The sequence below is a fragment of the Alligator sinensis genome, unplaced genomic scaffold (assembly GCF_000455745.1).
Source record: "Alligator sinensis unplaced genomic scaffold, ASM45574v1 scaffold118_1, whole genome shotgun sequence".
Classification (NCBI taxonomy): domain Eukaryota; kingdom Metazoa; phylum Chordata; order Crocodylia; family Alligatoridae; genus Alligator; species Alligator sinensis.
The window spans coordinates 2466845-2490255 of record NW_005841850.1 but is presented as its reverse complement, the minus strand read 5'-3'; the positions used below and the strand labels follow the sequence as shown (position 1 = coordinate 2490255).

Below are 23411 nucleotides of genomic sequence, written 5' to 3'. Positions count from 1 at the left end.
GTGTCCAGCCCTGTGTACTGCTCCCCCTACACACCCAGCCACACACCACACATGCCAGCACCACAGGCACACACAGCTACATGCCACACCCACACCCAGCCACATGCCACATCCAGCCACGTGCCATGCACACATGCCACCCCCAGCCATGTGTCATCACCCACACCCAGCCAGTTGCCACATGCCCTCACACACACCACACACCCAGCCATGTGCCACGCCCCCCCCACACACCCCCAGCCAATTGCCACATGCCCCACACACCCACATGCCACACACCACGCACCCACCCAGCCAGGTGCCACACGCCACACACACACACATACATACATACACAGCCACATGCCCAGGCACATGCTACGCGCCCAGACACATGCCACACATGCACCCAACCACATGCTATACAGACACACCCAGCCACACACCGCACACCCAGCCACACGCCACCCCCACACAGCACTGCACACATGCCAGCACCACACACATGCCACCACACACAGCCAAGTGCCACATGCCACACGCTGTCACACACAGCCACACACACCACACATCCAGCCACATGCCACACCATGCGCGCACACATGCCACAGACACCCAGCCAATTGCCACATGCCACACACCCACACCCAGCCACACACCACACCCACCCAGGCACACACCCACCCAGCCACATGCCATACACACACAGACAGCCACACGCACCCAGCCACATGCCACAGAGATACACCCAGCCACACGCCATACACTGAGCCACACACACAACCACACGATACCCCCACACTCAGCCACATGCCACACGCCACACCTACCCACTCAGTAACACGCCACACACAACCAGCCACATACCACACGCCCACCCATCCACACACACACAGCCACACACCGCACATCCCCAGCCATACACAGCACTGCACACACGCCAGTGCCACAGGCATGCCACACGTACACCGCCACACACCACACACTCCCAGCCACATGCCACCCCCACACGCAGCACCGCACACATGCCAGGGCCACAGGCATGCCACACATACATCACCGCATGCCACACACACCTAGCCACATGCTCCATGCCCAGCCACACACCACACACCCCCAGTCACACGCCACACGCACATGCAGCACCCTACGCATGCTAGTGCCACAGGCATGCCACACACACACCCAGGCACACCATGCACACACGCATGCCACACACTCACCCAGTCATGTGCTACACACCCCACACACACACAGCTAATTGCCAGATGCCCCACATAACACCCAGCCACATGCCACACATGGTCACAGCCACGTGCCACATGCCACACACGTAACCAGCCATGTGCCACATCCAACCAGGCATGTGCCACGCACCGTCACACGCCACACCCTACACACACAGAGCCACATGCTACATACATGCCACATGTACCCAGCCACATGCCACACAGACACACGCAGCCACACCATACATGCAGCTGGATGCCATACACACACCCAGCCACACACCACACCCAGCCACTTGAGCGCACACGTCACACGCCCTCCACACATAGCCAGCCACGTGCCACACACCACACACAGCCACACACCACACACAGCCACGTGTCACATGCCACACCCACCTATGTGTCCAGCCACATGGCACACATGCACTTAGCCACACACACCACATGCACCCAGCCACATGCCACATACACACACACAGCCAGCCACATGCCACACACACAGCCACATGCCCCACACGCCACATACACACACCCAGCCACATGCCACACACCCAGCCACATGGTACACGCCCCACACACTCACCCAGCCACATGCCATTCATGCACCCAGCCACATGCCACACACAGACCCTACCGCATGCCACACAGGCACCCTGCCACACGCCAGACACGCAGCCACACACACAAACACACGCACTCAGCCATGTGCCACACACACACCCAGCCACATGCCAGACACCATGCACACACCCAGCCGCACACATCGTCATGTGCCCTGCCACACACCCAGCCATGTCCTGCATGCCACACACCCAGCCCTACACACCTAGCCACACATGCCCCACGCACAAACACACCTAGCCAGCCATGTGCCACATGCCACACACGCACCCAGCTACATGCCACATGCACACACTCAGCCACACACCCACGAACACACACTCAGCCAGATGCCCCCCACAGCCAGCCACACAGCCAGCCATGTGCCACATGTCACACACATCCAGCTACATGCCCCACACACCCACATGCCACACCCCCAGGCACATATGCCCAGCCACACATGCCACACACGCCCAGTCACGTGTGCACACACCCAGCCATGCTCCACACACACACACACACCCAGCCATGGTGCCCAGCCACACATGCCACACACACACCCAACCACATGCCACACATGCGCCACACGTACCCAGCCAGATGACACAGAGACACATCACACCGTACATGCAGCCACACTGCACACCCAGCCAGCTGCTACACACCCAGCCAGACTCCACACATGCCACACACCCAGCACCATAGCACACCCAGCCACTTGCCGCACACACACGCCACCCACGCACCGTGCCACATGCCCCACAAACGCACCTAGCCACACACACGCACCCAGCCACACACCACATGGCGCACACACATGCCTGGCCACATACCAGACACACCCAGCCTTCTGCCACACACCACCCAGCCACATGCTCCACGCCTAGCCACACACCCATCTACATGCCACACACCCACACCCAGCCACAAGTCACACCCACACCCAGTCATGTGCCCCACACCCACCAAGCCACATCATATGCCACAAACACGCAGCCATGTGCCACATGGCAGACGCACGCACCTAGCCACATGGCAGATGCACGCCCCACACACCCTGCCACATCACACATGCACGCCACACGCACACACCCTGCCCCACGCCCAGCCACACACCCACACACCTAGCCACATGCCGCACACCCAGCCGCTCGCCAGACCCCGCACACTGCACACACCCCGCATACTGCACACACCCAGTTACATGCCCCACGCCCCCCACACACCCAGCCACATGCCACACACCCAGCTACAAGTCGCACACCCACACCCAGCCATGTGCCACATGCCTTGGACACACCCTACATGCCACACATCCACATCAAGCCACATGCCACTCACACACACCCAGCCACGTCCAACCACACATGCACCCAACTACATGCCACACCCCACCTGCCACACACCCTGCCACATGCCACACCGTCACATGCCACATACCACACACAGCCGCACGCCACGAACCCAGCTACATGCTCCACAACCAAACCACATGCCCAGCCATATGTGCCCCACATGCCAAGCCACACCCCCCAGCCACATGCTACACACCCCCAACCACACGTCACACATGCACCCTGCCACACATCACACACACCCACATGCCCAGCCACACATGCCACAAACTCACCCAGGCACACGCCACATGCAACATGTATGTACCCAGCCATGTGCCACCCCCACATGGAGCTGTACCCACCCAGCCACGTGCCCCACATACCCATGTGCCACATGCCCAGCCACACACCTCCACACAGAGCCACATGCTGCGCACAGCCAGTCATGTGCCACACATGCCCAGCCACATGCTCCACATCCACATGCCACACACCCACGCACACATGCCCAACCACACGTGCCACCCAGAGCCACACATGCTGCACACACCCAGCCACGTGCCCCATATACCCATGTGCCACATGCCCAGCCACATGCCGCGCACACCCAGCCATGTGCCACACACCACACACCCAGCCACGTGCTACACAGCACACACACACACACACACAGAGCTACACATGCTGCACACACCCAGCCACATGCCATGCTCCACATGCCACACACCCACACCCAGCCACAAGCCACATGCCACACACTACAAACACCCAGCCACACGTCTCACACCACACACACCCAGGCACATACACAGCCACACGCCACCCTCACACAGCGCCACCCAGCCACACATGCCACCACACACTGCGCCACACACCACACACACTTACCTTGCTGTCTAGCCCACCCAGCAGTGGGACTCGCATGGCACCGCTGTCAAAGCAGCCACAGTGAGGCAGGGAGCAGAGGTGGAGCTGAGTCCGCAGCTGCAGCTGCCCCTGCCTGTGCCCAGAGCAGGGGCCACATGCTCCCCCCGGCTCCCTGGCCTCTGGAGGAGCTGCCGGGCTCCGAGTGTGCCATGGCCCGGTCTGGCTGGGCTGCATTCACCATGAATGCAGTTAGGTTAGATATTAGGAAGAAATTTTTCACAGTAAGTGTGGCCAGGATCTGGAATGGGCTTCCAAGAGAGGTGGTGCGGTCACTTAACTTAGAGGTCTTCAAGAGGAGGCTTGACAGTCACCTGGCTGGGGTCATCTGACCTCAGTCCTCTTTCCTGCCAGGGGCAGGAGGTCGGACACGATGATCCATTGTGGTCCCTTCCGACTCTGCAATCTATGAATCTATGAACCTATGACTGGGGCCTCGGCCGGGCCGGGTCGTGGGGCAACGAGAGCTCAGTAGCTCGTGCAGGGGTGCGGCATGGGGGAGCCAAAGGGGCAGCATGGGCCCTCCCTCGCCTGGCTCCCCTGCAGTGCATGCAGCAGTGGGAGCCGTCCACCCACCCCCCTGGGGGAGCCGTTGGGCTCCCATGGCCCCATGACTTGGCCCAGGCTGAGTGCAGCCCGCCCCCCACCGGGATTGACCCGGTGCAGCTCCAGTCCCTTGTGGCCCTTCCAGTGGCAGACCACTGTGACCCCCCCCCCCCCCTTTCCTCCCCCCCCCCTTTCCTGCTCCCCTCCCTGCTGGCTGTTGGCAGTGGGGGGACCACATCCGCCCGCTCCCTTGAACCCTGGTGCAAAGTTGTGCCTGGGCAAGCCCACCCTGTTGGCAGTGTATGCACAGTTGGCCCAGAGTGTTATGGACAGACAGACAGACAGGCTAAGGCTTTTATTATATTAGGATACTAATAATCTCATTTGCCCCCACTGACTAAATATATACATATGAATATTCATATAAAAATCCTTTTCACTCTATTAATAATCCCCTTTGCCCCCACTGTCTATTACAGGCCATGGAAAGCTCTTCACCTTCATCTCTGGGGTCAGAGGGGGAAAGAAGATGGAAGTGCCGGTTCTGTTTTAACGGTTTGCAATGTTGCAGCAATGCACACCGTTCCGAAACAGTCCCTCGCTCTCTTTCTTTCTAGATAATGCTGTTCAGCACCTGTGCGTATAAGTGACTTCCTGTTTGTGCACTTTGGGGGTGAGAAGTGCAGCGCTGAGGGAACTGAGCCTTCAGACATCTGTTCCCCCTGAGCAGAGAGGAACCTGGGTGCACCCTGGCGGTTTTGCCCTTTAGAGAGTGGAAGCCTTTATCGGTAGTTTGTCCGTTCCTGTGCAGGACTTTGCCAGCACCCCTTACCAGTGCAGAAATGCTCACACACCTTCCCTTCTCCTCTGGAAAAGCAGTTTTCCCTCCCGCACTCAGGCAGCGTCATTGTTGCCTCTCTTCTTCCCCCTCCCCCCAAAAAGCAAAGGAAATGCCAGCGGCGTTTGAGACATAGCGACAGTATAAGTGAGTGATGTAATTCTTTTGTTTCCCTTGGAGAAGTCACTTATCTTGAGTTATGGGATTGTATTTGATACTGCTGGAGCTGCCGGCTTGCAGACAGTGCAGAGTTATTGTCTGCTGTTTGGACATGGAGATTTAGGAAGGGGCTGGAAATAAGTAGTCAGTGCTGTAACTTCAAACATGGGGGAGCTGGAGCAATTAGAGGGGCCTGTGCTGCGCTCAGAAAACCTTTCTGCTTCCTGTGTTAGGCCATGTAAGAGGTGCCTGAAACGCATCCTCCCTGGCCCAGCTCACCCACGGAGCCAAGAGGTGGCCCTGGACAGCAGGGCTAGGTTTTGCTCGCAATAAAACTGCCCAGCTAAAAGCCCAAGTGCCCATGAGTGGATGACATGAAGCCTTCAAGGCTACATGGGAAAGCTCTGGTGGAACCAGGAACTGAACCCAGGTCTTCTGAGCTCGTCCCAACCAACTCCATGGCCCTCACTGATGAGATACGGTTGGACTGGAGACCGTCCAAGCCTGTTACGTGGCTGTAAAACCTCTCTGGTGGTTTTTAATAATTGTTGTTTTGGTCGTTTTGAGGCAGATCTTACTAAATCTTGAGCAGTGACAGCACTCGCTGGCTACGCGGCATCATTCGTCTAGCTTGCTGCCCAAAGGCCGCAGGCGGAGAAGGCTACACAGGTGGACGTGGCCCTGTCATGCTTAAACCCTGCAGTGCAGCGCCCCAACCCAGTGGTAGCATCTGAGCACACCAACCTCCAGCTGGTTGTGTGGCGCAGTGTTTGGCACTCACGAGAGCGCTAAGGAAGAGCACTTCTGGGCATGCACAACAGTCCCCCAAGGCCCCTTATGAACCTCCGGGATACAGAAGCTAAATGTAGGTTTGTTTTTGCATTGACTCTTGTCCTTAAACCATGCGCTAAGCCAGAGGCATTGGGGCGGCACCAACCACCTGGGGTGCTTGGCGTTTTGCAGGCATGCGCTGTACGAGGATGACACCCATCCCCAGCTTAGAAGGTCATCTTACCACTCACAGACCAGGCAAGCGGGGCAGTTGTGCGTCCCACTTGCTCTCTCCTGCTGGGCCCCCTGAGCAGGTGGCTAAAGACAGGAGAGAGCGGTGAGCAGTGATCGTGTTGTGTTTCGGGTCTGAATGTCTGCATTAAACCACCCACCAGGTGTTGGTGCATCATCATCTGATTGCCGTTCCTTCGTGCAGAACTTGGCACCGAATTCCCCTTGCCCGGGTCCGTGGGGTTTCCAGCAGTTGAGCTGGTGCCTTCTTTCATCTGATCATTTTGTTGTCGGTTTCTGTGGTTTCTTTTCTTTCCTTTTTTTAAATCATGCTTGAAGTGGGAAGCTGGCGATCTTTGAAGAACAATCTCTAAAGCTGCCGGTAGGATGGTTTTGTTTCAACCCTCTGATTTGTGTTCTTTATTTTATTTTTAAAATCTCCAGCACTGGGGCTCTGGAAGGGGAGGAGGCGGGGGAGAGCGTTCTCTGGAGGGCAGCAGGCTTTCCAAGGTAGTGTCTGAGCATCTTTAAAAGTGGGCATCTCGTTAGCTAATACATTACACCAATCAGGGAGAGTTATCTTAAGCCACAATTAATCTGCTCCCTGGCATATGTTGATAGGGAAGCATCATGCTGTTTCTTAATTAAAAGCAAACGGATTAAAAATGATTAATAAGAGTATTAAATATTCTCCTAAACTAAAAGCTTTGGGATTCTCGGGTAAATCGAGCTTTACGCAGGTCTGCAAACTGGAAGGCATTTACTGGGCTTTTTTTTTCTTCTTCCCCTTTACTGAAATCTTCATAAGTGCCCTCTTTTGTATGCAGGGGGGCACTTCTGTCTAGTCTAGGGGCAGAGGCAGGGAGCAGTAACTAGGGAGTTTAAAAATAACAATAGCAGTAGTAATAATAAGGAAAATCACAAAGTCTAAGCGCAGTCCCTGTTGGCAGACAACTGGAGAGCTAGATCTCCCTGTATATTTGTGTGAAGGCCCTGAGCTCAGCCAGGTACCGAGCCTGGTAAAGCTTTTCATAATTCAAAGTCTGTCCCCCTTTCTAGTTAGTGACTTGCTTCCCCCTTCACCCGGCCCAGCTCCCTTGCATGTGGGCTACTGCGGGCTGTCCGTGGGCACTGCGAGACTCTGGCTTCCTGTTGGTGGGTTGCATGTGGAAACTGGTCTACATCCAAGTGACATCGTCAGCCACCCATGGTTTGTAGCAGCTGGGTGGCAAGTCGGCGCGCTGGGCGTTATGGGGGCAGTTACTTTTGTGAGCACAGGGAAGGAGTATCTGCTGTGGGTCCTGGGGGAGGAAAGACTCCCAGCGAGTTCCTTGGGCTGTGGCAGCTGACGTGGGGTTCAGGCTCAGATGTGCGGTTTGTCCATCGGGATGCCGTGCTTGCAGCTGAACGTACTCATGTCTCTCGCACTCGACTGGTATGAACAGGCAAGGAAGCAGCTTTCTGCCAAGAGTAAACTGTACGTGGCAGAAGACTCCCAGTGAGAATGGCCCAGGTTTCAAATCCCAGCTGGCCTGAGTGGTAGGGAATGGAGGGCAAGCCCTCGGGGGCCTCAGACTTTGCTGTCTCTAGTGCTGCTGCTCCAAGGAGCTCCAGGCTCTGGGCAGATCTGACTGTATCCACCAGTCCAGCGCAACGGGGAGCACGCAAGACTTCCCTTTAAGCAACAACACGTACGTGTACAACACTTCTTTCCAGCCTGCACCTGGGAATCTTCCCAGCTCCTTGAGTCAAGCAAGCAGGAATCGAGAGGCATGAACGAAGAGGAGCAGATGGCCTTTTGGTGCCGGTTTCATGTGTCTTGGGACAGATTTATCCATGAGCGCCCCAGCAGTTCTGGGCTGGTTTTGTCGTGACGGGGCTGTTTATCTTGATGGCAGTTAGGTGAGCAGGCACCCTGCTTAGCTGGTTGCGTACAGGCTGCATTCAAGTGAGAGGCAGGGCTGTTTCCAACCCCATGGCCACAGAGGGGTTTTTAAAGCAGCCACCTATTAAATTACCGTGCTGAGCTCATTGTCATTCTGACTTTGACTTCGTTAGTGATAACAGAGAAGGATAGTGCACCTTTAAATGACGAGCTTTGTGTTTAATTACCCAAATAAAATGACATAAATATGAATGAGCACTAATGGTGGTACTTGGTTTTCCGGAAACCATTAACAAAACGATTCTTAAATGATTTGTAAAGAAAATGAGAGGAGAAGAGAGGAGCGAGAAGGCTATTAGGCTTCTAACACACTCCTGAATTATTATGTAGTCAACTACCTAGCAAGTATCAGGCTAAATGATCTTGCAAAAGAAAAAAATGGGTTGTTGCTGCCGCGTTTCCTGGTCGTAGGCGCTTTGACCTCCATGGTTGTGCTCAGATCTGCTAAAATGGGGGTTAGGTTTCTTGGCTGGTGATGGGCTCAAGGACTAGAAGAGTGACATCGCTTCAGTTTCTAGGTATTCCCCATTGTGGCTCAGTGGTCTGGTTTGGTGGGTCCTTCCCTGAGAAGCCCTCACATGACTGCTGTGAGTCTCTCTTCCCATGGGACTGAGTTAGGAGTCTACGTCCCACAGGTTTGCAAATTCCACGGCCGTAGGGTTTTGCAAATGAGCTGAGATGGAAGACTCGCGTTCTGGGGCGAGCTGTTTTAACACAGCTGAGCAGCTCTTGCAGCAGGAAGCAAGCATGGCACTGGCATTTAACATGTGGCAGAATGCAAGTCACTGATTTAAAGTTTGGCCCGTTGCTCAGAAGCCAGTGCAGCTGCACCTGGGATCTGGTGGGCGGGCGAGCAGCGAGGGACTTTGGCTTTGTAAGCTCTGAATCTGCCTGAGATGGCCCTTGTGTAAAAGCACCAAAGAACACAATGGCTGGAGTGTGGGGCTGATTACAGAGGAGGTGATGCATGGGGGTGCACGTCTTGCAAGACCCCAATGGACAGGTGTTTGAGTCGCCGTATTTCCGCGAGAGCTGTTTCTGTGCACCTGGCATTGGCACTGGAGCAAGCCTGGTAAGGTCCCTGTCACTCCGAGCAGCTTTCTCTGGGATTGCAGAGCCTTTCCCCGCTCTGGTCAGGTGGGCACATGCTGGAACGTAGGCAGCAGAGCCAGTCAGCTCTGGAGGGCATCTAGTGATGCTGTGCCTTGCTCTAACCGATGGGACGAGACCCCCACTTTTCTGAGGGTGAAATCCAGTACAGTCTCTAATGGCAAAGCAGCCTGTGCCCTCCCTGCACTCAGGGGGTCTGTCTGACTTCAAACCAGAAGGCCCAGGCAGGCTGGTGCCACCTTGAGCTCAGTTGCATCCGCCATCCCCTTAGAAAGGCTTGGAAGGAGACGCCCCTGGGAAGGGGCCCCAGCCCTAAACGCAGGGGGCTGAAAAGCTTGGGAAGGATTTGTGCAGCTGGTCCCTGTCACCCGAGACAGGAGAGGCCCCTTCTCCCACAGACAAAGCACCTGCCCAGAGTAAGTAACTCACATCGCCAAGCATTTCAAACGGCGGAGCTGCTGCCTCCCAGGTTTCCATTTAATCACATTTAGGGAAGGAGATGCAGAACAAATACATCATCCTCTGACTCCTGCTAATTGTTACTTCTTGCCTTTTGCATCCATAAAAGCTAACTGCGCCGGGAAATCGCAGAGGGTCTTCGGCCTAATATTTTACCCAGGCTTGCCAGTAATTGCTAATTAAATTTCAGGAATGGTAGCGCTGGGAGCAGGGTAGTGCAATCAGTCAGTGGAAGTTCCCCGGGACCTTGGGTGTGGGCTGGAGCCGGTTCATGACACTTGCTGTTTGTTTGCAGGCGTACTTGTGGGATAACAACAAGGACCTGGTGGAGTGGCTGGAGAAACAGCTCACAGAAGAAGAAGGCGTTCGCTCAGTCGTGGAGGAAAACATCAAATACATCTCCAGAGATTACATCCTCAAGCAGATACGGAGGTAAGCGAGCTCCAGTGCAGCATCTGCCCCACTGCAGGAAGTGCAAAGGCTCCCTGTGTTTTCAAAGGCTGTGTCTACCCTTAGGGTTTTCCCCCATGAAATCTCCCACTCCTGCTGACCCTTGAGGTGGTGGTAGAAGCACTGGCGATCCCAGGAAGTTTGCAGATAGCTTGGTCACTCGGGCCCCTCTCCATACAGGTGCCGAGGGTCTCTGGGGAGGCTGAACTATTTCTTTAATTAAAAAGTCCCTAGCTCTGTGTCGGAACAGTTTCAGAAGATCTTGCCTGTGTTTCTCCTGTTCTGGGCGAGGGAAGCAGATTAGCCAGCTCAGAATACGTAAGGGAGATGTTAAATTCCAAACAAACGGACGTCTTTATTGTGAGGGGCATTCTTTTCCACGTGCAAAGCTAAAACAATCAGGTTGCAGGACGCTGCACTGAAAAGCCCCGACAGGCCACCTGTTCCCCAAGCAGATAGAAAGTGGGGAGCAGGGAGCGCACATCACTGCGTTGCTGTGCTTTGTAGGTCTTGTGCTTTGCAAATTTTCCAGGCACCTCCGTAACGTCTCTGTGCCACAGGAGACAGGTGTGTGGTGCTTCTGGAAAAGAGAAGATGCCCCTTGAGCACGATGGCTCCTACCTTCTTCCTGCAAGAATGAACTGCTGAGAGCAGGCAACTGGGTTGCATGAGCATGGCGTCTCTTAATGTGTTTCGGCTCACTGGAGCCTTTGCTGACCTGTCCGGTGGCTTTCAGAGATCCCGTATGTTCGAATGGTCCTTAAATGGCTCCGTTTGGTACTGACTGAGGGCTGGCCAAGGAAAGGTAGCAAGCTGCAGGCAGCCTTATTCCGACATGAGCTGGGCGAGGAGGAAGCGATTGGGGTATGCTCACTGCTGTCACTCATTCTCTCGCCTTTTTGCAGTTTGGTACAGGCCAATCCCGAGGTTGCCATGGATTCCATCGTTCACATGACCCAGCATATATCACCGACCCAGCGAGCCGAGATCGTGCGGATTCTTTCAACAATGGACTCGCCTCCTTCGACGTAAGAGGATTCGTCTCCCACTCTCCTTTTCCCCCCCATACAGTGGAAAAAGCTGCGAGTTCCCCTTTGCTCAACCCCGACCGCTGTACTGAGCAGAGGAAGCAAAGGGAAATGCTGCAGCAACAACACTTTTATATTTGAAAATCTGACTGGCTACAAAGACGCAAGGAAACCGTCTCAAAGCAAGTTCCAGGAGCCCGGTCCTGGCTGTCTTAACTGTACCTTATTTATTTAACACCGTGTGACTGGACCAAAGTGTCAGCTGGCTGCTCGGCTGCCACGCAAAAGCACTACACAGACTATGAAGGGTACCGTGAGGTCTTAACGCGCTCTCAGCTCTGCCCCTGCCGACTTGCCTTTGTTCACCCAGGCTGGGGGAGGTGGGACAAAGGTGATGGCTTTGTACGTGCCAATGGTATTGGTCAGGGCTGGCTGTTCCTCCCAAGTGCAGCTCGGATGTTGGTTGATTCCCCGTAGGAAGAAATGGAGAAATAGCACTCATGGTAGTTTTCTTACCCTCACAAGGAGTGGAGACACCCAGTGACTCCTGGCATCTTCCCTCCTCGCCGCTGCTGGCTACGTTTTCCACTTCAAACATGCACAGCTGTCTTGTGTGCTCGGCCTCCAACGACCCCCGTCATTTAAGTATTGTTCTGACCAGGGCTTTCAGCCTGTCTGGAGTCGGAACAGAGATTCTGCTGGTTTCCCGTAGAATGAAAATGCTGTAGATTATAATTGTCGCTTTAGCTGCACCCAGAAATTGGATGCTAAATCCATAGCAAATGGTAGCTTTTTCTGTCTTAAAGGCTGACCCCACCTATCACATTCTCACTTGTGTATAGAGCGGCATTGATATTCTGTCTGCACATTCAGAAGCTGTAGCTAAGGTTGTGTTGGCACTTGTTAGTTTTCCCTGGATGAGAGACAGAGAGGCTCACTCCGTGGCTCGGGGGAAGGTGGCAGTAGTTTCAGACGTACTGAGATTAAAACCACCTCGCTAACTTTTTTGTACTTTTTTGTTACTGAAACCAATGTTTTTAAATGGAAAAAAAACAGCTGCTCAATCAACCGTGTGAACAAAGCAATTTTTCGCCCTTTTAGAAAGAGGGAAAGGAATCACAAATCAGCTTTTTTTGTCAGCTGCTGTACTCACTACGTCACGGGAGGGAAGCCTCCACCCATGGCCAGTGGGTTCCTTCACAACCAGCAACAGTGATTTGGGTTTTTTAAAAGATCATTTTCCTTTTGGATGTCTGCTTTAACAAATTAATGGTCACATATAAGTATTAGCTGCTATGCTGGCATGGTACATCAGGCCGCACAAAAGCTTCCCAGTAAAGGCTTGGAGATGGACTTAAATACAGCAGTAGGGTTGTGTCACTGGCTGGGCCAGAGTCACTAAAGGAAAACTCAGTTTAATTCATTTAACTGATTGTTAATTATGTTCTAATTAGATCTTTCATTAGGATCGAAAAGGTGAGCATCTTAGGCTGATGCTGTGGTGCTGGGAAAAGGGAATACAACTGCTGCTTGAACAATAAGATAACTTTCCTTGCAACCTTTCATGCATATTTGGTATCGTCATCACCGTTTCCATTTGAGGTAGTTGTTGCTTCCCGGTCTCTACTCTGTATCTGTGTCATTAACTACATCATCTTCACAGTGCTGGGCAGGAGTCTGACTCTGGCTGGTGTCACTAGGTCCTGATTGCGATAGAAAACTGCAGTCGTGAAACCCAAGCAGTACAATCCAACCAGACCAGCAGAGGCAAATCAATGTGAAACTGCTTCATGGTAACATTGCAAAGCAAATTAGTGATGTGAATTCTTCTCACATACTCAGTATGCTGCACCCCTTTGCTGGGGGAAGCAGGCATGTGGAGAAGACTTGTTTCTCTAGCTGCAGTTTTTAAAAACTCAAATGCCGGGTGTTTCATAAATTCACCCCTTGTAGTGCCAGCAAGCATTAGAGAGCCTTTGCCTGATGCCACTGGGAACACCGCGCTGATGGTGCAGGCAACAAAGGTGCAGCTGGCAGGGCAAGGGCCTGGTTTTCTTTTATAACCCTAATTCCTGCTTAGAAGTAATAGGATTGACACAAGCATGAGACAGTAGGCAGTACTCTGCCCAGCCTCTCCTGCCCTCCCCAGAGGCTGGGTTATTGAGGCGGTAGCTGCACACCTCTGCTAGCGTGGAAGGGCTTCTGACTGTTGCCACAAAGAGGTGAGTCTAGACTGCAGGGAGTTTGTTACAGTGGGCCTTCAAGAACCTCTCATTAAGGTGAGGGGCTTGGGGAGGCCTGAGGTCACAACTGCGGTGCTACTGGAGCATATGGATATGCTGGTGCCTGTTGCTCCAGCTCCACACGCCATGGCCGTTTTGAATAGACCCACACCCCTCAGGCAGGGAAAATCCCACAGCTCCACCAGTGCCAAGGATATTCAAATAAGAGCCTTGTTTTCAAGTGCATTTCCCACAAGCACCCACCACCTTGAAAATGCTGCTGTGGCCAGGGTTGTGTGTACACATGGCAGTCAGAGTGCTGCGGTGATGGCATGCTAGTCTACAGCTAGTAGAGGTAGCATGCTGTGACCTAGGAGCTGGACATCTGCTCCAGATGAAGTATTAAACCCACAAGGCTCGTGCCTGCCTTCTGGCTCTCCCCAGCCAATCCCCCCCCAAACTGTGAGCTGGGGAGGGGGAGCTGCTGGCATTCAGCAGTTCCAAGTACCAGCGCCCCTGTAAGCCAGACCTGTTACTAGTGTCTTACTTAAAGCCGTGTGTGAGGGCGACAGGCTGTCGGCTAACAGCCACGGTGACCTCCTTCAGCAGCTCCCAGGGCAGTGTCGACTGTCCATGGCCGTCTTGCTTTCTGTCACTAGCTGCTGTATGGTGCGGTGGGAACAGAGGTGCACCCAGGTAACACCGAACCCAGGAGATGTTACTGCTGGACACGTATGGCTCTTGCTGGTGCTGAAGTATTTCACTTACCTCAAAGTTTTTAATAAAAAGAATTGGCTCCAGTCTGTGTCCGTGATCACAATGTGTGCCCTGCGCTAAGCATTAGCTGCGACTCCCCAGCACGGAGAAGGTTGCTAATGCAGCGAGTGGTTTATGCAGAACATGGCACAGGTCATTTACCAGTCAACACAGCCCCTCCGCTGCCAAGGAGATTGAACCAACCTAGCTCAAGCTGACACCTGGACCTGTGTGGCCAGGGATAGCATGGTTATCCGTCTCAGGCCAGCCTCTACCAGGCCCTGTACAAGTTGCCTTCACTTTCTCCTCTAATTTGCACCCTCCCTGCAGTAGCCAGTGCTGTCAAACAAATTGAGAACAGGGGCAAGAAGGGACCACTTTTCACTTAATCCAGTCCTTGGAAGGTAGCAACAGAGCCTGCAAGCAGCCCACTGCCCTGCACCGGTCTGCGCCCCTTTCCAGCAGCATTCACCAAGACAGTGATGCAGGCCCTCCCTAAGGCCAGGCCTGGTGCACACACAAGCATATCGCATCCTGCTTCTGTTTCACGGGATCAATTCTGAACAGCTTGCCCCACGGCTTGCTGCAGGACATTACTGAGCGAGGCCTCTACAGCTCAGGATTGAGCCCTACAGGGATCCCTGTACCAGACCTAGCTCAAACTCACTTTTCCGTGTCCGACGCATGCCTCTGCCCCACCGCCGCTACCAAGCCCAGGCAGGACTGCGTCTGTTCTCCCACCAAGTGACATCAGCGCAGAGCTGTTTGGCACGTCCCTTTCATCCTCCACCATGGGGTAGGCACAGGGGCTTGCCCAGCTCCCAGTCTGGAGCTCACCTGGCATTTCCAAAGCTGCTTTTTATAAGTATGGCCTTAAAGGGCAGGGGATAGCACAACTGTTAAAAATCACCCTAGACATTTCTGCACAGATTCCCCACTACCACCATTGCTCCGTGGAAATAAAGTTACAAGTAGAGCCAAGGAAATGGTGCCCCAGCTGCTAAGTTAAAAACAGATCCAATGGTATTTACTGCAGACAAGTCCCTAAGAACTCTCCACTTGGAATTAATGGTAAGTACCTAAGCTGCAAAGGTTTTGCAGTGCATCATGCTGGCAGACTCCACTCGGTCTCGTGCTTTGCCCAAACCAGCATCGGGGGGGGCGGCTTAAGGACATAGATCACCTCAACAAACATCATAAAAGTTGGGGGGGGGGGGGGGGGAGGGGGGACGGGGGGGGGGGAGGAGAGGGGGAACCACCCCTATTGAACTCCAGAAATGCATTTAAAAACTCTTTAGCCTAAAATATCTACATATTAAAATGCCAAGAAAAGCAGTACCAAAGCTGTAAGCTTTCAAAAGCCCAAGATCAAAGTGCTATCAGCTTTTAATTTAAACCTTTTGTTGCATCAACAGTCTTAAGAGGGATGAGAGAGATCAAAATAAAAACTGAAACAAACTGTGGCTTTGTAGCTGTTTTTGTTATAGTCGCTTCTCTCAATTTGGGCCATGAAATAGGTCAGCTCCATTACTGATCAGCCTTCCCACAAATATTTAAAACAAATTGAATTGCACACCCAATACCCATCACAATTACGCCAGGCACAATAACTAAATTAGCAATTCAACAAAATAATTGGAAATGCGATGCTCTCCATTCCACAGCCTCCCTCAGGGCTTTAGCCGTTCTATGGGGGGAAAACTCCGCTTTACTAATTCTGCAGCTAATTAGAGACACACTTGTAAATGAAGTTGTTTGTCTGAAACTTGGAATTCGCATCTGGTGTGGGCTGGGGGAGGAGGATTAATACAGGACTCTTCGCCCCGCACCCCCCACCCCACCGCAGGTCCCCAAACACACCTTCCAGCTGATCTGCAGTGGTTTTAAAAGGTAGAATGCACAGGCATGGAGGTGCTAATTAGCAAATGTATCATGAATTAATAAAGCATTAATATCCTATTGGGAAAAACTCCTATGTGCTGTTAATTGACAGTATTAGGACAACTTAGTGGAAACTGTCCTGGTAGTTTGGCCCTTATTAAACACCGTTCAAGCCTTTTGACCAGCGAACAGCCCTGCGGTAGGATCAAGAGCCCTGTCTGCTAACCAAGCACGGCGCCGTGTTTGCCTTTCCCCTGAGCTAGGGATGCTACACCTGGCCCAAGTGGTGCAGCAGCTGTCCCAAGCTGCTCCCACCCTGAGCAGTGGCGGGCCTCTCACTTGAGACTCAGCCTTTAGCCTCCTCCCGGCAGGCCGATGCTAGTACCCACCTGGCCCACAGCAGCAGCAGGGGAGCGCAGTGTGGCATGACCAGCACAGCAGAAATAAGGTCAGGAAAGCTGCCTACAGTCATACACTTCCACAGCCCCTGCCCCAGACCTGCAACGGGGCCAGCTCAGCTGCTTAGGACCACCCCCTGTGCCACCATCCCTGGGAGTAACCACAGGCTGGTCCAGTAGTTTACTGGTGTGGTGCTAGCCAGTGGCCAGAGGCAGGGTCATGGAGCCTGTGTAAGCTTGTAGCAGCCTTGGGGAAAACCTGCCCCGTTCCAGTTGGGCATGCAAAGCCCCACGTGCCCGCTAGACCTTCAAGCTACTTTCTGAGCACATGAAACACTCTGCTAACATGCCTGCCTTCACAGTCTGCACAAGCACTGCACCCTCGCCCATCTCTGAAGCAATTCGTATTGCCCATAGTCCCACTGCCGCGCAAAGGCAGAGCTGATTAACTGAAGGCCACACTGCTGCTGGACTCCACCAAGTCACACTCAGGACACTCCAGTTGATGCCCCGGCACAGCCATGCTGCAGGCTGTGTCTCCCCAGTAGCATACGCACACCCTGGCAGCATCAGGACTCGAGCGCTGCCCTCAGCGGCAGGGTCAGCAGCTGAAACGGGGCCTTGCAGGCACCAGTCTCCTGTGGAAGGTTCTCGCGCTGTATCACACTACCCAGGTGGGGGAGAGACAAGCCTGCTTAAACACTGATAAGTAAATTCAAAAGCTTCCTTAGCAGGGCTTTGAATTTCTCTTATCTCCTCAAACAATATGAATCCGACGTTATCACGTTTCGAGTGGCTCATATTACCCTTTTAACATTACAGCCCTCGCTGAAACCCAAGTGCTGTGCGCGACAACTTTAAAGGACACAGGAGTCAAGCTGAAAAGGAGCGTTTAAGCATGCAGATTGGCCAGGCAGCGCCAAGTCAGCCCAGCAGCAGTTTATGGCAAGGAGTGCTTGCTTAAGCACCAAACCCCCCATGTAGGGCGCGGGCATCTTGCTTCCCTTTCACCAGCCTTAATGCTTGCTTACATTGGGGTGGCAGTTAAATGTTAAAAGACCACATCAGGGGCTTAAATGCACTGCAAGTACATCCCAATCCCTGATCAACACCTGGGGAAACTACTTCTGGGATGTCAATACGTTACCTGGCTGGCGCAGGAGGGAGAAATCAGCCAACCAAGGCTGCAGCTGCATGGCTTCCATGCAGTGGTGTAGGGTCAAGAGTGGGGTGAGGGTGCTTTGGGATTAGCCACAGCTGGCTCGTGTGGCAGCAAGTGGCATTCCCGTGGCTTCCCTGCACCTGTAGCTTTAAGGCTATCACAGGTATACCCACACACACATGCCGCAGATGCATGAGCAGGGAGGTGAAGCTCAAGGAGTAAGCCTGGAGCAGATCTGCACTGTGGCCGGCTCACATAAGCAAGTGGGCTGCGTGCTAGGAGCATGCGAGTGTCTGCCCCCCTCTCCTCCTCGCCCATGTCATCCAGAAGTAAGTCTGGCACTGAGCAGAGCTGCAGCACTGCTGGGGCTCCTCACATACTCACAGCTTTGTGTTTTAAGTCAGGGCAGCTTGATTTATTCCCACCCCCTGCAGGTTTAACTGTGTCCACCTCTGATCAGCAGACCGAAGCACTTGGTACCAAGCATCAGCCTGTGAATTGCCTTGCTATTGCTCACCACACTCCTGCCCAGGAGACGGCTTTCCTAAGCCTCACCATGTCCTCGCTGAGCTGTAATGCTCCTCCTCTACCTCCCAACCATACACCGCTGGTGGGTTTGTTGCTCTCTCCAGCAGCTCCCCGTATTGTTATTTAGCCTAGTGTCTCTGCCGCTGGATTTCTCCGCTCAGCCAGCCTTGCCCTCGTATGCTCTGGGGAGCACCGTCACTGGTGGAAGCGTTGCAGCATAAGGTCGTTATTTAGATCTAGGAATAGCGAGAGCGGCAGCAAGGAGTCAACAGTGACATTTAGTAAGTTTCCGCCTGGCAAATTTTGCCCGAGCAGAGAGCTGGAAAGACAGGAAAGGAAAAAAAATCAATGTGCTTCTCTGAGAGCCGCAGCTGCTGCCTTGCTGCAAGTGAACAGAAAGATTTAGTCATCCATGATACATTCCTTTTGCAAAGACAAAGTCAGTGCGGATCGTGACATGCATTTTCTAAACTTGAACAGTACCTTTTCCACAGGAGACAGGACCTGGTCCTAAAGGGTTGCAGTGGAGGGTTTTACTGAGGCCACATCCTTAGCACGTGCTGGCGTTCTCAGTTTACTATGCTGTTCCATAATATATGGCCTCTCTCTTTAATTGCCGCCTACAGCTCCAATGCCACAGCAAAGCTCAGATGCAAGAGGAGAGGTGCCAACTCGCTTCCGAATCACTCAGGTGAGCGGTGTCTGGGCCCTGGCTGCACTGAGCCGCAACACTGAACCCTTGGTACGGTCAGCCCCCAGCTTGCTACAAGCTATGCACTGCTCCAGTCTCACCTTCCACACTGCTTATGAGAGATGCATGAAGTCTGATGCACACGAGTCAATTCACGCTTTGGTTAACCAGGTTATTAAGCAGCTTTGCCCTACAACAAAGCAAACAAGTATTTAGTTTCCTTTATCTTCACTCAACCTCAGGTGAATGAATTTCAACCTGTAACAGGCAAACCACTCAAACAGGATGTAGGCTACAACCTTTGCAAGCACTTTCCATCCCTGATAACCTCTACGTTTCTATACACGAGAGGTCTGTGGCCAAGGCATGTGCGTGTGTTGACCAGGAATCTTAAAAAAATATTATTTACAATGTCAAATGGTATCAGCAGCCAAGGGGGTCAGAAACCAAAGACCCCACCTTCCCCAAAGAGGAGAGGAATGCTTCACTCAGCAATGAAAATGGCTCTAAATGAAGAGTCCTGATAACAATTCCAAACTCATTTAAAAAAAATCAGCATTAGCCCCACACACAAAAATAAAGTATTAGGTTTTATTAAAATGCAAATCAATCAACTAATCTGTCCTTCAGTTAACAGTTGAATTGCAGGATCCGTGTCAATTAAACTAGTTTCCAATTTATTCTTTGCTTGAAGGAGGGTGGTATCCTGAATTCTAAAAACCGCCTAGTACAGTTATGTATTTTATACCACCTCCACCACTTACCTTTCAGATGCTCCATCGAATGAAACATATTATTTGCTCTCATATTTTGGAGCAACTATTATTCAAGTGCCATGCAGGGTGGAACCAAATCTGATAGCAACCCCAGCCCAATATTTCTAAAAGTCTTGCATATCACTGTGGTTAAAGCAAAATACAGCACTGATACCCGTGATCAACACCATTAGGTGACTACAGACATTATGCATAACATTAGGTATAAAATACCCAAATAGGTGAATGTCCCTGTGGTACAATCAAAACTAAGGTAACACCCAATATGTACTGGTTTATAATTGGTCTCCTATGCACTTATTGCTTAGTAAAAGACGTTGGTATGTCCAGCTGTGAAATGGGTGACAATAATGCTTACCTACCTTATGCAGTGTCAGGAGACATGAGAGCTGTGCATGCAGGGCTCTTCAAGATCCTTAAATGAAAGACACTGCGCAAAGGTAAACTACTATTGACCTAAGAGAATACAGACTCCTTTGTGGTGCATTAAGGGACTACAGCTTGCTGCTTGAAACCAAAAGCATTAATTACCCTTCCTGCATTCACCCTGGGTCTATTCCTTCCCGTCTACACTAAAGCCTGGCACTGCCCTGCAAGTTTTATGGGTAAAATGGCCTTATCCACACTTCTTTGCATACTGTCCTCCACCATTTCAAGTCCTAACAGCAAAACCCTGCGGCAATGCTGGCCAAGCCAAGAGATGAGGTCTGTCCTTTCTGGTTCACTAAAGGAATGCCTGCAAGGACGCTGTTACTTGTACCCCTACAAACAACCCTCTGGCCACAAGCACCAGTGCATCTATCCCCATGACAATGACCACTCCCCCACTTAAAAGATCCTGACTACTGGTGCCCAAGCACAGACTGCCTGAAGGCCCTTTATACTGCCCAGCCTGGCAGGGAAATGCCTCTCTTCCCTTCCACCCACAGGTCTGGTTCTGCGCCTGGCGGCAAGTAGCATTGCAGCCCAAACTCATGCCACTGCCTAAACCAGGAACCATCCCTGCACCAACCCAGTCTTGGCCACTCAGTTTGCAAAACGTTTTAATCAGCTTGTATAAAAAGCAAAACGCAGATACCGCGGGTAAACACTGTGGACCAGCAATGGCCAGCTTGCTGTTACACATCATACATATGCACGTATTGCTTAGGCAAGATAATCTCCATCTCAGAGTGATCACAGCAGGCTAATAAATCCCCCTTATGGGATTTTAATTCCCAGCTTTTGACCTTCGGATGAAAAAACAAGTGAATCATCTCCTCTGGCCAGATTTACACCGGTACTCACCCCTACAGAAAGCGTGTCACTGGGGGAAGGCAGGGAGAAGTACACGGCAGCAGCAAAAATAATTATGTGTGGAACATCAGAGCGGGCCTGAAACCTCACCAATATCTTCCGACTGCAAAAACTAGTCCTGGCCACGTGAGTGCGTTCTGATGGATGCCAATGTGTCAATGCCCTTGTACGCTTTATAGATGTTGCTTTTGGCAGGTGGAGGGTTTCAATTCACACCATCCATGAAGAGAGCACACGTTTTCATGCACCAGAACCAGGTGTTGCCAGACCAGGCCTCGGGAGGCTGGACACACTGGGCACACCAGCCATCGCTGGGGCATCCTGAGTTCAGTGGCACTCCACAGTGGCCACAGGGCAGACTGCAAGACCACGGCCATGAATGGCCTTCTGCAATTAGCACAAATGGATCCTTACAGAAACCACAACGCAGCTCATTTTAAAAGATGATGTGGCTCCCTCTAGCTGGGCTAGATCTCCTTGCACTTATGATTGGGGCTGACCTGCCACTGTACAAACTAGCTACAACCCTGCACGAAATGAAGTAGAATGATCCCCAGCAAATGAAAAGACACTTTAACAGGCAGGCACCACTCCCTTCCTCCTCTTACGTTGCAAAGGAACGATGCTAGAGCTTCCCCATACACAGGAAGCCGTATTTATTTGTTATACTGTAGTCAAGTAATGGAGTCCACATTGGGGTTTTTAGTCACAGGGGTCGGTGAGAGCTGGAAGCTGGTCCCCACACCGCCTCCACCATCTCTCCCCCCGAACACATACAAGGAACGACTGCAATTAAGGCCATATCATTAAGCAAGTGGAGCTGCCTCTTCTCAACTGGACTAGACATGGCAGCCTGGAGGGTCCCCGGTGTTGCATAGGCAAGTGTCCAACCACACACAAAGGATCCATTTGTACGTTGGCCAAAACGCAGAGAATAAGAACGAAAACGTCCTCCTGCTCCCAAGGGTCGGCTGCTAATTCTGCGGGAGAGCATCGGGGTGCGTGATTTTTCCAAACAGCGATCGATAAAGCTCCGTCCTGTGGAGGGGGGGGAATAAAAAAAAAAGGGAAAGTAACTTTTCAAGGTCAAACTGGAAGCAGAAGGCAGGCAGCAATATCAAATGAAAGGGCCCCTGTATAATTAAAAATGCATTCAACAATCTTTATTAATAAATACAAGTGCAGGGAATGACTTACATAAGACCAATCACATGCAGTACAGAAATATGTAAATATGTCAGTGTGGCTGGGTACCATATCTCTAGGGAATGAGGTTTTCTATAAGTTTGCCCTTTACAGACAGGCTCTTCAAGTAAGAAAACAAGATTGAATATTTTAATAGGATGTATGAGACCGCAGAGCCATAAGGAGGATTCAATCAGACAGCCTACGTGGGACTATAATTTGGTTTTCATACATTTTCTTGGACTTGACGGTACTTGAAAAACAATGAAAGTGACCCAGCAACAAGATTCCAATTAATATCACATATGCAGCAGTTCTGATAAGAGGGGCAAGATTCCCTGTTTAAAAAAAAAATAAAAAAAAATAGACGGCCAGTTTAAATTTATTTATTTTTAATTTTAAAACCTAAGCATCCTGACTAGGCAGGGAAGGCAGACGGGTGAGGAAGAACAGCAAATTAATACACCCTTCAGCGGTAAAACCAAAACTCATCCAGTTGCAAAAATATAAGGACTGTGGGCGTTTATACACCTACATTTATCCGCTTCGATGTGCCAGAGATCCGGCAGGTCGGAGCAGACTCAATTAACCTTTGATGCGTTTTATTTTAAAAGTGCGCCGCCGCCATTTTCTCAGCACTGACGTGCATTTCGCCATTTTTATAAACGCACGACGCAGCGCTGGGCGCTTTTAAAAGCACCCAGCGCTGCGGCACAAGCATATGTACAAGTGCCCTGCGTGACAAACGCCTACTGCCCAAGCCAAAAAGGCTCTTTAATTGGATCCTGGACTCAATACAGGAAGAACAAATGCACCAACTGGTAAAAATTATTGTGTGTTAACCAAGGATTATTAAAAAAACTTATTTTAAATGAAGTCTGTGACCCTGAGGTTCGGAGGTTGA

The 23411-nt window shown here is 52.0% G+C and overlaps 2 protein-coding genes across 3 annotated transcripts in view; one reads left to right on the top strand and one right to left on the bottom strand.

Annotated features, from left to right (window-relative positions):
* ACACA (acetyl-CoA carboxylase alpha) overlaps positions 1–15773 on the top strand; it is a 159055-nt gene extending 143282 nt beyond the window's left edge. The window contains exons 54-55 of the mRNA XM_025210303.1: positions 10430–10566; positions 11490–15773. Coding sequence (XP_025066088.1) covers positions 10430–10566; positions 11490–11616 — 264 coding nt within the window. The 3' untranslated portion in view covers positions 11617–15773. The remainder of the gene's footprint in view (positions 1–10429; positions 10567–11489) is intronic.
* A 4054-nt stretch (positions 15774–19827) lies between these two features.
* The window catches only part of AATF (apoptosis antagonizing transcription factor), an 89587-nt gene continuing 86003 nt past the window's right edge, over positions 19828–23411 (bottom strand). For both annotated transcript variants that reach the window (XM_025210228.1, XM_025210239.1), the window contains exon 12: positions 19828–22360. In XM_025210228.1, coding sequence (XP_025066013.1) covers positions 22297–22360 — 64 coding nt within the window. In that variant the 3' untranslated portion in view covers positions 19828–22296. The remainder of the gene's footprint in view (positions 22361–23411) is intronic.